This window comes from Cervus canadensis, chromosome 2, assembly GCF_019320065.1.
Source record: "Cervus canadensis isolate Bull #8, Minnesota chromosome 2, ASM1932006v1, whole genome shotgun sequence".
Lineage (NCBI taxonomy): Eukaryota > Metazoa > Chordata > Mammalia > Artiodactyla > Cervidae > Cervus > Cervus canadensis.
This window is the reverse complement of record NC_057387.1, coordinates 63,939,553-63,956,687: the sequence shown is the minus strand read 5'-3', so window position 1 is coordinate 63,956,687 and position 17,135 is coordinate 63,939,553. Positions and strand designations below refer to the sequence as shown.

Sequence of the window (17,135 nt, the reverse complement as noted above, 5' to 3'; positions counted from 1 at the left end):
GGCTTTCAAATAATTCACTTATACGTGAACTCCTAGCAACATAACTCATGTGTTTCTTTTTTTTTTTTTTTTTTTTATTAGTTGGAGGCTAATTACTTCACAACATTTCAGTGGGTTTGTCATACATTGATATGAATCAGCCATAGATTTACACTTATTCCCCATCCCGATCCCCCCTCCCATCTCCCTCTCCACCCGATTCCTCTGGGTCTTCCCAGTGTACCAGGCCCGAGCACTTGTCTCATGCATCCCACCTGGGCTGGTGATCTGTTTCACCATAGATAGTATACATGCTGTTCTTTTGAAACATCCCACCCTCACCTTCTCCCACAGAGTTCAAAAGTCTGTTCTGTATTTCTGTGTCTCTTTTTCTGTTTTGCATATAGGGTTATCGTTACCATCTTTCTAAATTCCATATATATGTGTTAGTATGCTGTAATGTTCTTTATCTTTCTGGCTTACTTCACTCTGTATAATGGGCTCCAGTTTCATCCATCTCATTAGGACTGGTTCAAATGAATTCTTTTTAACGGCTGAGTAATATTCCATGTATATGTACCACAGCTTCCTTATCCATTCATCTGCTGATGGGCATCTAGGTTGCTTCCATGTCCTGGCTATTATAAACAGTGCTGTGATGAACATTGGGGTGCACGTGTCTCTTTCAGATCTGGTTTCCTCAGTGTGTATGCCCAGAAGTGAGATTGCTGGGTCATATGGCAGTTCTATTTCCAGTTTTTTAAGAAATCTCCACACTGTTTTCCATAGCGGCTGTACTAGTTTGCATTCCAACCAACAGTGTAAGAGGGTTAAGGGAGAGCAACACCTATTCTTACTCAAACTCGTTCAGAAATTGCAGATGAAGGGTCAGCTTCCAAACTCATGTCTATAGCCACCATCACCTAATCAAAACCAGACAAAGAGTGCCACAAAAAAAAAGAAAAACTACAGTCCCAATAGTCACTCATTGAACATAGATGGCAAAATCCTTAACAAAAATTCATAGCAAACCGAATCCAACAACATATTAAAAAAATCATACACCATGACCAAGTGGGCTTTATCCCAGGAATGCAAGGATTCTTTAATATCCGCAAATCAATCAATGTAATACACCACATTAACAAATTGAAAGATAAAAACCATATGATTATCTCAATAGATGCAGAGAAAGCCTTTGACGTGTTCTTAAAGATCACTCGACAGACAACTGTAACAGTTTCAAAATTATGGTATTGTCAATAAAGGGAAATAAGAGGAAAAATGATCTTTCCTGATTACCCCTTGAGAACAAAATTAATTTTATTCACTATAAAGAAGAAGAAATCCCTATTGTGAATCTTAAAATAAAAATTTTATAAATTCAGGTACTATAAAAATTTCATTATAATGTTTATAATTCAGTGTTAAAATTAATATAGCTTCTGATAATGCCAAGAATATCATCACAAAAATTTTGACCAGGGTCAAAGTTTTTCATCTTTGAATTCACACAGTGTATATAACAGCAGTTTATTGGTTCATTCAAGCTATAAAAATATGACTGACATTTCATCTGGTCAACCATCTTAAAGGTTAATTCTTGTTTCCTGTTTTAGATTTTATTCTAGGTGAAGTGTTGTGGGCAGATTCTATTTACCTATTCTGAACAAACCACAAACTGTTTCATTGCTCACTCTTACTGTTAAGAACATATTGACTTGCTGCCTGCTCTGCTGTTTAATTCATTTATGCTGAGAGTCAGGCATGAAGACAGAATTTTAAACGTGACATTTGCAGGCTGTTAGGTCATTTAAACACTGACAACACCAGAGAATTCCTGACATATAACTGGACCTGATTACCAACCACAGATAGACTATGGGCAAATTTTTGACCACTTTTTATAATTTCTCATAGAATTTTAATATTCAATTTTAACCTCCATGAAAAGATCTATGTAGCCAACATTTTATTTATTTTTTTTTTTTTTAGGATTTTCAGCCATATTACATGATGACACTTGGTAACAATATTTTTTAATATCATTTTATCTACACAGTACTTTACTGTTTAACAGAATACTGAAAATATAGTCCAACATCCCAGTTTTAAGTGCAATAATCAGAACCACCATTTGTATTTAGGAAGTGAGAGTGAAAGTGAAAAGTCACTCAGTCGTGTCTGACTCTTTGTGACCCCATGGACTGTAGCCCACCAGGCTCCTCCATCCATGGAATTTTCTAGGCAAGAGTACTGGAGTGGGTTGCCATTTCCTTCTCCATGTAGCCAACATTTTAAAGTAAAAGCCTGTTTTCTTTTAATAAGCTCAACCTGGTACTTATAATCAATCTGTATCTGCTAAATAAAAATTCGTTTGATTGGCAAAGACATATGGAAAGACTCATAATAGTAATTAACATTCATAAAAATTCTGACAAATTCTGACATTTAAGGACTTTTAATATTTCCTATAATCTATAGCGTCTGATAAATCTGGTAGGTCTATCGGCCATAACTCTCATCAACAAACCACTTTTAAAATTCTTAGATTCTGGCCCAGCAGAGCGAACTTTGTATGCTGTCAGAATTACAGTACAAAATCTAAGTTTAAAAACTTACCACACTGCCTTCTCTAAGATTACAGTAATGTAGAAGGGATGATAGAGTCATTATAATTGGAAATGAAAAAATTACCCACATGACATTTAGAATTACACTTTACAAGAGTTGATAATGGGGTGGGGTAGAAGAAGTAAGGAGAGATTTCTTTCTCATTTTACCTACTCAAAAAAATTACACCAAATGTTATTTTTTCAGTAATTTCTTTGTCATTAATAAGTACCATATACAATGGTTCAAATGAAAGTTCTCTGAAATTAAGTCTTGTTGTTAAGTAATGCACAAAAGATAATTCTGATTCTACCCTGTATTTTATATAAGCAAGAATTCTACTGTTAAACAGCAAGTAGCCTTTTAATATTGCGCTTTGAATGAGATTTCCAACTGTAAGAGGTGGAGCCTAAATAGGGCTAGACAGCCTGGAATGCCTTTCAGCTATAGCACATTGATTCTGAAAAACCTAACAAAAGCAATTACTTTTCAGAGATTAAAAATCTTGTTTCTTTCAAAAGAATAAAATGGAAAGCAAACCTGGTGTATTATCTGAGCTACAGGAAGTTGTTCAGCGTATTTCAGAGGTTCCATTAGTTCCTCAACCATCTGGTCTTTCTTATAGCTGGAAAAAACAAATTAAAAAACACAAAGCTAAAGTATATTTTTTAAAATATGGCAGATACTTAAACATACAAAATATGAACTATATTAAAAATATATATCTGAGATTGTAAAATAAGCAGTATTTGTCAATAATCTATGAAAAACAATCTAAGGATAATTTTTAAATGGTACAACCATATATACATTCAGATTGCATAAAATTACTATTTAATAAGACTAGCTAACATCACATAATAGTCTCATCCTGTTTTTCACTCTGAGACTTAAAAATGTTTAAGAACTCCATGTTCACTGCATATGCTTTTAAAGTGTCTTCAAAATTTGGCTCCAACTATTCAAGTCTCATTTTCAGCAACTCTTCCTCTACATCCGAACCAATAGTTTCAGCCACGCCCATCTACTGGTCCCCTGCCAGTGGGCCTTGTATTCCCAGGACTCTGATTTTCTCCATTCTGTTTCCTATTTGGACCAACTAAAACTCCCTTTTTGTTTACTCTTCTTTCAAATATAGTAATTTATTTAGATCTACTTAGGTGCATTTTTTTAACCACCTTGAAGAAAAAAATCATGTTTATTCTTCTTTGTATAGCTACTGTTTACCATATAATGAAGACTCAACAAATGTTTGCTGAATGAATATATGAATAAAATAAAGACAACAATAACTCTCTGAGAGGTTATTCAATATGGAAAATATTTTAACTTTTATTTCAATGAGATGCAGAATGGACACAACACATACCTGATGGTATAAAAGAGTAAAGTGTAGAGTAAGAATAAAATCTACCCAAATGAAGAAAACTACAAAAAAAGGTTCTTAAAAGAGTATCAACATTTACAAAATAGCAAATAAACATTAGATTTCAAAACAGTAAGACCGAAATACATTTAAACTTTCAATTACCTTTTATTCCTGTAAAGTACACATCGCCTTATCAACTTAAATCTAAAAACTGAAACCTTGAATTACCTTGAAAAATAAACAAGCCTAGTATAAATCTCTAGTTAATAAATCTGATGACAAGAAATCTGGAATCTCTCCCAATAAAAAGGCAAATATACAAATAAGGACAAAATTTTGTACATAAGAGTTTAAAAGACCTCTTAGATAGGGAAAAGTCTATATATACTTTGCAGATTAGCATAAAAATAATTAATTGGAGGAACTTTGTAGACTCTCACTATTGATGAAAAAGACTGTCTTAAATATTCCTTTATAGAGACACAAAATAGAAGGGTGGTTTCCAGGAGCAAATGAGCGGAGAGGGGGGAATTACTATTTAATGGGTAGAATTCCAGTATTAAAAGATGAAGAAAGTTCTGGAGATGGACACAGATAAAGACAAAGACCTCGTGAATATACCAGGGGCAGATTTAACCATCTATAAATAAACAAGAGAGGCTTTATAAGAAAACAATCCTGTCAACACCTTGATCTTGGACTTCCAGCTTCCAGAATTGTGAGGAAATAAATTTCTGTTGCTTAAGTCACTCAGTCTGTGGTACTTTGTTATGGCAGCCCTCACAAATTAATACAGTATACAACTAAAAATAAAATAAATATTCATTGACCAAAAATAACCCACATTATTTTTAAACATTTCACAATGTACCACCATTTAAAGTTCTACCTATATTTTTAGGTATACAAGAGATATACCAAGCAACAAAGGGAAAATAGATTAAATAATACCAGTTTAAAATTCTTGTGCTTCAAAATACACTACCAAGAAAGTAAAAAACCCAAAGAATGGAGGAAAATTTTGGCAAATCATACATCTGGGAATAGCAGACCACCTGACCTGCCTCTTGAGAAACCTGTATGCAGGTCAGGAAGCAACAGTTAGAACTGGACATGGAACAACAGACTGGTTCCAAATAGGAAAAGGACTACATCAAGGCTGTATATTGTCACCCTGCTTATTTAACTTATATGCAGAGTACATCATGAGAAACGCTGGGCTGGAAGAAGCACAAGCTGGAATCAAGATTGCGGGGAGAAATATCAATAACCTCAGACATGCAGATGACACCACCCTTATGGCAGAAAGTGAAGAAGAACTAAAGAGCCTCTTGATGAAAGTGAAAGAAGAGAGGGAAAAAGCTGGCTTAAAGCTCAACATTCAGAAAACTAAGATCATGGCATCCAGTCCCATCACTTCACAGCAAATAGATGGGGAAACAGTGGAAACAGTGACTGACTTTATTTTGGGGGGCTCCAAAACCACTGCAGACGGTGACTGCAGTCATGAAATTAAAAGACGCTTGCTCCTTGGATGGAAAGTTATGACCAACCTAGACAGCATATTAATAAGCAGAGATATTACTTTGTCAACAAACGTCCATGTAGTCAAGGCTATGGTTTTTCCAGTAGTCATGTATGGATGTGAGAGTTGGACTATAAAGAAAGATGAGCACCAAAGAATTGATGCTTTTGAACTGTGGTGTTGGAGAAGACTCTTGAGAGTCCCTTGGACTGCAAGGAGATCCAACCAGTCCTTCCTGAAGGAGATCAGTCCTGGGTGTTCATTGGAAGGACTGATGCTGAAGCTGAAACTCCAATACTTTGGCCACCTGATCTGAAGAGCTGACTCATTGGAAAAGACCCTGATGCTGGGAAAGATTGAAGGCAGGAGGAGAAGTGGATGACAGAGGATGAGATGGTTGGATGTCATCACCGACTCAATGGACACGAGTTTGGGTAAACTCCGGAGCTGGTGATGGACAGGGAGGCCCTGGGGTGCTGTGGTCCGTGGGGTCGCAAAGAGTCAGACACAACTGAGCAACTGAACTGAACTGATACATCTGAAAAAATATTTGTATCAAAACTACATTATAACTCTATAATAAAAAGATAAATAATTCATTTAAAATTTTCCTTCCTCACTAAGGATATTTCTAAGTGAAACTGGATTATTTGTGGGTTGTTTTTTTTTTTTTTTACTGTATGTCTGTGGTAGGAAAGAATACAATGACTACTCCATAGAGTTTGGTGCTATTGCCTTGATTAAGGCACTAGAAGTTTCAATAAATATCTGCTGGGGAAAAAAATTAGTGTAGATGAGATCACTGGTAATTCTAAGAGTAAACAGAAATATGAAAAATTCTTCTAAAAATACGAAGTAATGACATATAAAATGGAATTCATTTTACTCATAAAATGTCTCTCAATCAATATAAAAGATACATAAATATTAGAAATCTAATTTTAGCAATTCATTTTAACATTTTCAAAAATGACAAGTAGCTGTTGCAAAACATTTCAACTTCTTTTTCCTTCTTTTATTTTTTCTAAACCATTTTAAAGTTGCAAATATCACAACAGATCACATCTAAACACGTCAGTATGCATCAACCAATGAGAGGTTTGAAAATTTTCTTTTTCTTTCTTTTGCCTGGCTGCGCAGCTTTCAGGACCTTAGTTTCCCCACCAGGGATCATACCATGCCTCTGACCCCAGCAGTGAGAGCACTGAGTCCTAACCATCAGGGAACACTCTTGAAAATTTTCTTAATAACTGCAGCATGTTTTAAAAAGTCACTCAAAGTGCAATTCCCAAGTAATCTTGGGTACCACTATGGATTTTGAGCTTTTTACTTATTCAATGTCCCACAACAAATTACTCATTTTGAATTTCTTAAAAATGTCCATCAATTTCTTGCCATGTATGTTGCTCAAGGTGTAATGTCAAACTGATTTTCTTTCTATTTTAATTACTCTCACTTTTAATTTATTTTAAAAATAAAACTATTTTTTTTTTTTTTGGCTTGAAGGCTCAGGTGGTCTTTTTCTTTTATTTTAAGGTCTAATACTAATATATAAGATATAGCTAAGAGTCAATTGTTCTAGATCAATCAATTCTCTGAGGCACATGGGGGCCCTTTCAATATGGAAATCCAAGTTTCCTTTTATTTTAGAGAAGTTTGATTTATTATAATTTTAAATATTATTTCTGTTCATTTCCCATTTATTTTTCTAGTTCAATTTCTCGATCTAAATATATTGGATCTTCTCTCTTTATCTCTGATCCTTTTATCTATCTTATTTCAATTTCACTTTCATGAATTTTTTCATTTCTAGTCTCTTACTGAACTTTTGGCAATATCTATCTTACCTTGGGTACCTTGTAATTTACTTTTCATTTCTGAAATGATTTTTGTCTTTTTTTGTTGGTTTCCTTTCCAGAGTTCAGTCAGCTCCTATTTCATACATCTTCCTATTCATTGTCCATTTCAATTGTGAGTTTTGAAGTGTCTGATTCATGGTGTTCTTTCATAATGCAATTGCTTGTGTAATGTAAGTTATTTATATTTGAGTATTGTGTCTTGGTTTCCCTGGTGGCTCAGATGGTAAGAATCTACCTGCAATGCGGGAGACCTCAGTTTGATCCTTGGGTTGGAAAGATCCCCTGGAGAAGGGAATGGCTACCCACTCCAGTATTCTTGTCTGGAAAATTTCATGGACAGAGGAACCTGGAGAGCTACAGTCCATAGGACTGCAAAAAGTTGGACACAACTGAGCAACTAACACTTTGACTTTTATCTTAGTTTTCCTTTTTTGTGCCTTTTCCTTCTTTTTATTTTTCCCTTCATTCTCTGTGTGTTGAGCATGTTTAGAAGATTTGGTTTTAGTATTCTGCTTTCTTACAGTAACTGTGTATGGATGTTGGCTTCTTTTTTACTGAAAATTATCTGCTTTTTTTGTTTTTAGATGCAGCAATACAGTAAGCTATCTTGTGATGGGAGAAGAGAGGAGATTAAGTTGGCTTATTAGGTTTCCCTCCATTCAACAACACCCTCCTCTGTGGCTACGATAAAGTGTAGCTTTTCTAACAAATGGTACTTTTTGTGGTAGTGGTGAGAACAGACTTTGTCCTTTTTTCCCCCTCTCATTTCCTTTGGACCCCTGTGTGCGGTTGCTCATTTCTTTCCCTTCACTACAAGACTCCAAGGGACACCTCCTCCTTCCTTACAGACTATCATCGATTTCCTCAGAATTAATGCTTTCCCAATACTATCAACTAAGTCAAGTCACCCCCACTTTCTAGACCCCATATCTTCTATCTTTAGTAGCGAGGGCCCTAGCAAGTAGTCCATGTTTATAGCATAATTCAGGAACTACGAAAACTATCAATGTTATTTCCAGTTTATATATGGCTACCATTCTAAGGGAACTTGGAATTTTCTCTTGAAAAACAGTAAAGTTCTCTTTCTTAAAGCTACTCATTATTCCTTTTATTTAACATTTGAGTTCCTCCTAAAAAGATATATTTTTCATTTTTTTTAAGATATACTTTTCTATTATCTCTTTCCAAGATCCTTCACTAAGACATCTACTTTAAAAAGAGTAGTTTCTGCATGCAAAAAGCTATTCATTCCTTTTCTTACTTTACTGTCTCTTTTTTAAAAAACAATAATAGGAATGGAATTCGCTTACACTATAGAATAACTAGATACAACACAGTGACACTACCATCTTAAATCAAAATCTAATTAAAATACTGTCCAAATCCTTTGCCAAAGTAAATAAAATGCTGCTGGCAAAATTTTGAAACCCAGTTAGTCTCTACAAACTTTTGTTTCTTTTGAGTTCTTTTTACTCTTTCAAGATACCCAGTTCCCTCAAAAATCTTTCTCCTCTGTTGTATCCAGCACTCCTAGAACAACACTGCAAAATTATTAATGTACCCACATATAAGGTCACCTCTAATTCAGAAAAAGGTGAGGTTTTATTCCATATTGCCATATAGAGATTAGATTATTCAAGTATAAGATGGCCTAGTTTACTGTGGGCAGAAGGCTAAAGCACCTTTTCAAACACTAGAAATACACCCAACAAAAAGAACAGAAAAACAGACACATTGTGCTATGCCAGACACAAACTAAAAATTAGGATTATCAATAAATAATTCAAGACACATGATGTAGAGTACTCTGAAATCATTAGGAAGAAATTCTTTAAACACACCAGAAACAGGAAGCTAGCCAAAGTTAGTGTTACTTCTTGAACATGAGAGACTAAAAGAAGTTTTTGAAACTAAAAATATATAAAGAAATCAAGTTAATTTCTTAATACAATCCTGCTGGGGGAAAAAAGGACAGAAAAATTTCCTAAACTGCATTAAAAAAATACCCAAGCATTCATATAATTGACAACACATATTGTTGTGCAAGATATACTTGACAAACCTGCAGCCCTATGACATTCCTGAAAGTTTAAAGACACTCTAAGGGAAAAGACAACTCAAATTTATTGGTCGATAGAGACAAAGACAAAATGCTATTACAACTCCAAAACATCCCAAGAGTCACTGAAGATTATTTTTGTGAAGACAGGTTATATAGAAATGACACAACAATCTAATGCATCTTCCTTGAAATGAGATCCCCCTTCCACGCTCACAGCATCACCGTTCTTCTAATTGTCAAACTACAATCTTGCAAGCAAAGATACCAAACATAGCCTTGGCCATTACCTACTTTAAAGAAGCACAAGGAAGATAATGAGTTGGGGAAAGAGACATCATTTGAGGTAGGGAACAGAAAGTTAACTCCCAAGAGAAATAAGGTTACATGAGCTTATGGCCCAACTGCTGAAATGCATCTTTTTTTACCATCAGCTTGCAATGAGGTAGCATATCAGTTAAAAAAGAACGTAAGTTTAAAAAGATCACATACCAATTAAAAAAGACTACCTCCCCGGAAATTTAGTAAAGTGAATATAACAAAACCCCGGAAAACCAAGCTCTAATTCTCACTGAAGGACCTCTTATCTGGTACAAGTTGTAAGCAGGCTTTGCAGAAGTTCTCCAAACCAGCAAATGTATATATTCATAAGGAATAATCTTTGTAGAGTCAAAGGCAATTTTAAAATAGCAGTAGTCAGAGGAAATCCTGTCAAAATTACTGAGCACTTCTCAGGTGGAGCTAGTAGTAAAGAACCCGCCTGCCAATGCAGGGGATGTTAGAGACATAGGTTCATTCACCTGGGTCGGGAAGATCCCCTGGAGAAAGGCATGGCAACCCACTCCAGTATGCTTGCCTGGAGAATCCCATGGACAGAAGAACCTGCAGGGCTACAGTCCATGGGTTGAAAAGAGTCGGAACATGATTGGAGCAACTTAGCATGCATGCATCTAGTAGGTACACATAACCGAAGTTATATGTGTGTGTTGTTCTAGTCATTTTATTTTGCTTAAATATACATGTATACATGAAAGTATGTAGAATATTCAGAGTTTCATTAATAAATTGTATTTTACATACAAATAGATACAAAACATAAGAGACAAAGAACTCATACAACTCAACATCAAAAAAACAAACAACCTAATTAAAAAATGAGCAGAGAACCTGAACAGAAATTTTTCCGAAGACATATAGCTTAGCTGCTTGTCGTGTCCGACTCTGTGCAACCCTATGGTCTGCAGCCTGCCAGGCTCCTCTGTCCATGGGATTCTCTAGACAAGAGTACTAGAGTGGGTTGTCATGCCCTCCTCCAGGGGATCTTCCCAACCCATGGATCGAACCCAGGTCTCCTGCATTGCAGGCAGTCTTTATCACTGAGCCACCAGGGAAGCCCAAAGACATATAGAAAACCAATAGATACACAAAAAGATGCTCAATATCACTAATCATCAGGAAAACGCAAATCAAAACCACAGTGAGCTATCACCTCATACCTGTCAAGATTGCTATTATCAAAAAGACAACAAATGACAAGTGTTGGCCAGCATGTAAAGAAAACTCTCATACACTGTTGGTGGGAATGTAAATTGGTACAGTCACTATGAAAAACTGTATGGAGGCTCCTCAAAAAAAAAAAAAAAAAAAACACCTGAAAATAGAACTACCATACAATACAGCAATTCCACTTCTGGGTATTTACCAAAAATAAACAAAAAGATCAATTTGAAAAGATATATGCATCTCTGTGTTCACTACAGCATTCTTTACAGCAGCCAAAATATGGAAACAACCCAAGCATCCATTCATAGATGAATGGACAAAGAAGATATGGCATAAATATAATAGAACATGGTGCTATGTGACTTTACTTGTGTTTGACTGGATATGGAATATTACTCAACCATAAAAAAGAATAAAATCTTGCCATTTGCCACAACATGGATGAACCTGGAGGGTATTATGCTAAGAAAAGAAGTTAGAGAAAAACAAATACTGCGTGATTTCACTGACATGTAGATTATAATTAAATAAATAAATACACAAAACAAAACAGTCACAGATACAGAGAACAAATAGGGGGTTGCCAGAGGGGAGGAGATTGGGGGATGAGTGAAACAGGTGAGGGAGATTTAGTGGTACAAACTTCTAGTTGCAAAATAAATGTCACAGGGATTAAATATAGTGTGGGGAATATAGTCAATAACAACACAGTATCTTTGTATAAGATGGTAAATAAACTAATCAAGATTATCACTTTGTAATGTACAGAAATATAAATCACTATATTGTACACCAGGAATTAACATAATTTTAGGTCAATTATACTTCAAACAAACAAACTCATAGAGAAAAGTGATCAGATTTATGCTTACCAGAGGCTGGGGGTGGAGAGTGAGGGAACTAGATAAAGGTGGTCAAAAGATACAAACTTCCAGTTATAAGAAAAAGAAGTACTAGAGGTGTAATGTACAACATGATTAATGTGATTAACACTGCTATATATGTGTTACATATGAAAGTTCTTAAGTAAATCCTACGAATCACAAAGAAAATATATTTTTTCCTTCATTTATTCTTTTCTATCAAGAGATGACGAATGTTCACTCAACTTGTGGTAAACATTTTACAATGTCAGTCAAATCATTATGCCTTTAATGTACACACAGTGCTTTATTCCAATTATATCTCAGTAAAATTGTAAGGGGGGAAAGTTCAGTTCAGTTCAGTTGCTCAGTCGTATCCGACTCTTTGTGACCCCATGAATAGCAGCACGCCAGGCCTCCCTGTCCATCACCAACTCCTGGAGTCTACCCGAACCCATGTCCATCAAGTCGGTGATGCCATCCAGCCTCTGTCGTCCCCTTCTCCTCCTGCCCCCAATCCCTCCCAGCATCAGGGTCTTTTCCAATGAGTCAACTCTTCACATCAGGTGGCCAAAGTATTGGAGTTTCAGCTTCAGCATCAGTCCTTCCAGTGAACACCCAGGACTGATCTCCTTCAGGATGGACTGGTTGGATCTCCTTGCAGTCCAAGGGACTCTCAAGAGTCTTCTCCAACAGCACAGTTCAAAAGCATCAATTTTTTTGGTGCTCAGCTTTCTTCACAGTCCAACTCTCACATCCATACATGACCACTGGAAAAACCATAGCCTTGACCAAATGGACCTTTGTTGGCAAAGTAATGTCTCTGCTTATTAACATGCTGTCTAGGTTGGTCATAACTTTCCTTCCAAGGAGCAAGCATCTTTTAATTTCATGGCTGCAGTCACCATCTGCAGTGATTTTGGAGTCCCCAAAAATAAAGTCTGACACTGTTTCCACTGTCTCCCCATCTATTTCCCATGAGGTGATGGGACCAGATGCCATGATCTTAGTTTTCTGAATGTTAAGTTTTAAGCCAACTTTTTCACTCTCCTCTTTCACTTTCATCAAGAGGCTCCTTAATTCCTCTTCTCTTTCTGCCATAAGGGTGGTGTCATCTGCATATCTGAGGTTATTGATATTTCTCCCGGCAATCTTGATTCCAGCTTGTGCTTCTTTCCAGCCCAGCATTTCTCATGATGTACTCTGCATGTAAGTTAAATAAGCAGGGTGACAATATATAGCCTTGACGTACTCCTTTTCCTATTCGAAACCAGTCTGTTGTTCCATGTCCAGTTCTAACTGTTGCTTCCTGACCTGCATACAGGTTTCTCAAGAGGCAGGTCAGGTGGTCTGGTATTCCCATCTCTTTCAGAATTTTCCACAGTTTATTGTGATCCACACAGTCAAAGGCTTTGGCATAGTCAATAAAGCAGAAATAGATGTTTTTCTGGAACTGTCTTGCTTTTTCGATGGTCCAGCGGATGTTGGCAATTTGATCTCTGGTTCCTCTGCCTTTTCTAAAACCAGCTTGAACATCTGGAAGTTCTTGGTTCACGTATTGCTGAAGCCTGGCTTGGAGAATTTTGAGCATTACTTTACTAGCGTGTGAGATGAGTGCAATTGTGGGGTAGTTTGAGCATTCTTTGGGATAAAAGGCCCAGCAAAAAAGTAAATAAATAATATACATATATATAAAATTCAGCCACTTTTTTTTTTCATTTATTATGTTTTTGAGATCCAAGCACATCGACATGACTACCAATCTAGTTCATTACTGCTAATAGCTATATGGTACAATGTGAACGGGCTTCCCATATGGCTCAGTCCTTGAAAACAAGCCTACCAATGCAGGAGACACAGGTTCGATCCCTAGGTGGGGAAGATCTCCTGGTGAAGGAAATGGCAACCCACTCCAGTATTCTTGGCTGGAAAATTTCATGGAGAGAGGAGCCTGGTTGGCTATAGTCCATGGGGTCACAGTCACAAAGAGTCAGACACAACTGAGTACATGTATACACACACATAATGTGAAAATGCTTTATTTTACTTAGACATTCCATTATGGATGGACATCTGCTTTTAATTATTATTGTTAGAAATAATGTTGCATAAAATATTCTTCCAGGCTACTTTGTCTACATGTGCAAGATGCTTTATAACATCGCAAACTATAGCCAGCCCATAGACCAAATTTGACCTGTCATCTGTTTCTAACCATTTTTTAATAGTTAAAAAGACATTAAGGGAGAATATTTCATGACAAATGAAACATAAAATTCAAAGTTCAGTGTCTATAAATAAAGTTTTATTTGAACCCATTCATCTGTTAATGTATTATCCGTGACTGCTTTTGCACTACAATAACAGAATATTTCCTGAGTGTTCATTGGAAGGACTGGTGCTGAAGCTGAAACTCCAGTACTTTGGCCACCTCATGTGAAGAGTTGACTCACTGGAAAAGACCCTGATGCTGGGAGGGATTGCGGGCAGGAGGAGAAGGGGGCGACAGAGGATGAGATGGTTAGATGGCATCACCGACTCGATGGACATGAGTCTGAGTAAACTCCAGGAGTTGGTAATGGACAGGGAGGCCTGGCGTGCTGCGATTCATGGGGTCACAAAGAGTCGGACACGACTGAGCGACTGAACTGAACTGAACTGAACAGAATATTTGCAGCTGAGACCATTCGACCTACAAAGGCTAAAATGTTTACTTAGCTGGGCTTTCACAGAAAAAGTTTGCTAACCCCTGTTCTAAAGTAATTATTTAGAAGTGGATTTGTAGGGTCATAGTTATGCATATTTTAAATTTTGCTAGTAAAAACCAAATTACTATCCAAGGGGGCTGCATCAGTTTACACTGCCACCAGAAATATGTAAATTCCCATTTCCCTCATCACCACTTAATTTTCTACAAGAAACAGTATCTCATTGTATTAATTCCCATTTCCCCTTTTAAAAAATACTTGAAAAGTCACTGGACATGAGTTTCTCTTTTCCAAACTGTATCTCTCTGGTCACTTTTTTACTGGGGTGTCTTTTAAAAAGAATCTATGTGCAGTTACTTATATAATCTGGAAAGAAATTTTTTGACATACATGTTGCAAATAATTTCACCCAGAGTTTCTATTTTAACTTTGTATTTTTTTTTAACTACATATGGCATTTTAACTTTGTTGCAGTTAAGCTTTATCAATCATATTATTGATATTACACTAACAAAGCATTTTTTTAATAGCTATGATTGGTTAGTATAATATCTTTCCACACTATTTCCCAACTCATGTAAGTTTAATAATTAAATGGTAGAGTCTCTTAAATTTTCTATTATATAGTCTGTAAAAAAAAAGAAAGAAAAAAGAGAAAACAACAGTGAAAGTTGCCTCTTCCTGATCCTTATACCTCTTATCGTTCCCTTGTCTTCTGGCATTATTTGGGACTTCTTGTGTAGATGGAAATACAGTATGCACCTTCATCTCATCTGACTTTCATAGAGATGCTTCTGAAGAGTCACACTAAAATGTAATGTTTTCTGCTGGCTTTAGATATACAGCCTTTATTAAGTCAAGGCAGCTCCCTTTTATTTTCAGTTCACTAAGCCATGTTGCTTTTTTTCATCATTAATGATTGATGAATTTTAATCAGGTGCTTTTTCTGCATCTACTGAAACAATTACAAACCATTTCTCATTTAATGTACAGATACAATGAAATACATTAATATATTTTCTAACTCTAAATCATTCCTAGAATTTTAAGATAACTTCTATTTGGTCATGAAGTATTTTTACTTTTACATTACTGGATTTGAATTTAAGATTTGTACATCCGTTTAAAAAAAGATTTGTACAAGTGTAATCATAAAATGAGGTTGGTTCTATTATTTTTTCATTCTCTTCTTGTCTAGTTTTGGTTTCAAAATAAACTAGTTCCATCAAATTAATTGGATAGGATGCTTTCTTTGTCTATTCTGTTTGTACGTCAGCTTCACATGCTTGGTAAATGCCACAAGCAAAAACTATCTAAGCTTACTGCTTATTTGAAGTTTGTTGGGAGAAGGTACATATTTTTTTACAACTGATACACAAGCAAATTCTCTTACTTGAATGCTTAATTTATTTCTTTTATTTCTTTTTTTCCTAAATCCCCTGTATTCCTGTATTACTTTAGTCACATTCCAAGTGACTTTTATAACCTTATACTGAAAATGCATCATGTAAACAGCACATTTTGAGATTTTGTTTTAAATTAGTATGATAATTTTACTCTTTCAAAGAGGGCATTTGGTGCAATTATACTTAACTTATAGACTGATACAACTGTGTTTAATATTACTATCAATTTTCTATTTCTCATCTATTTGATGTTTCTTTTACTTTCCTTTGTTCCTTTGAATTAACCAAATACTCTATTAATCTTTTTTCATTAACATGGTAGTTATACATACATTTATAATAATTATAGTGGTTAGGCGTGACATTATAACATCAAAATTTGGCCTGGTAATCTAATAAAATGACCCACATTTATCATTTCTCCAATAAGAATAGTATTTTGCAACACTTTCATTCTAATTATCCCTGTGCCTTTTGCATTGCTGCTGTAATATATTTTAATTACGCAACTACTGTTTTAACTCAACAAGAGATTGGGATTCTTTTGGTACTATCAATATTTAATTATCTTAAATGATGCATATGTCCATTCTGGTTCTCTTCATTCCTTACTAAACTTCTGTTTCCCATTAGGATCATTTAATTTCTAGCTCAAGAGCTTCCTTTAGTTTTTACTGTAGTTCAGGTGCACTGGCAACAACTTGTTCTGTGTGACTGAAGACATCTTTATTTCACTTTCATTTTTGGAAGACATTTTTGCTGTATATAGATTGATATATTAGAAGTTTTCTTCCATTCAGCACTTTAACATGTCATTCTGTTGTTTTATGACTTCCACTCTTTCAGTCACTCAGTTCATCGCTCAGTTGTGTCCAACTCTTTGTGACCCCATGGACTGCAGCACACCAGGCTTCCCTGTCCATCACAAACTCCCAGAGCTTACTCAAACTCATGTCCATACAGTCGGTGATGCCATTCAATGATATCTTCCTCTGTCATCCCCTTTTCCTCCTGCCTTCAATCTTTCCCTGCATCAGGGTCTTTTCTAATGAGTCAGCTCTTCGCATCAGGTGGTCACAGTATTGGAGTTTCAGCTTCAGCATCAGTCCTTCCCATGAGTATTCAGGACTGGATTTCCTTTAGGATGGACTGGTTGGATCTCCTTGCAATACAACAAACTCTCAAGAGTCTTCTCCAACACCACAGTTCAAAAGCATCAATTCTTTGGCACTCACCTTTCTTTATAGTCCA

General features: G+C 35.8%; 1 protein-coding gene across 2 annotated transcripts in view; it reads right to left on the bottom strand.

The window, feature by feature from the left end:
* PIGK (phosphatidylinositol glycan anchor biosynthesis class K) overlaps nt 1-17,135 on the bottom strand; it is a 131,801-nt gene that overhangs the window by 42,549 nt on the left and 72,117 nt on the right. For both annotated transcript variants that reach the window (XM_043460933.1, XM_043460934.1), the window contains exon 10: nt 3,133-3,217. In XM_043460933.1, the coding sequence (XP_043316868.1) occupies nt 3,133-3,217 (85 nt within the window). The remainder of the gene's footprint in view (nt 1-3,132; nt 3,218-17,135) is intronic.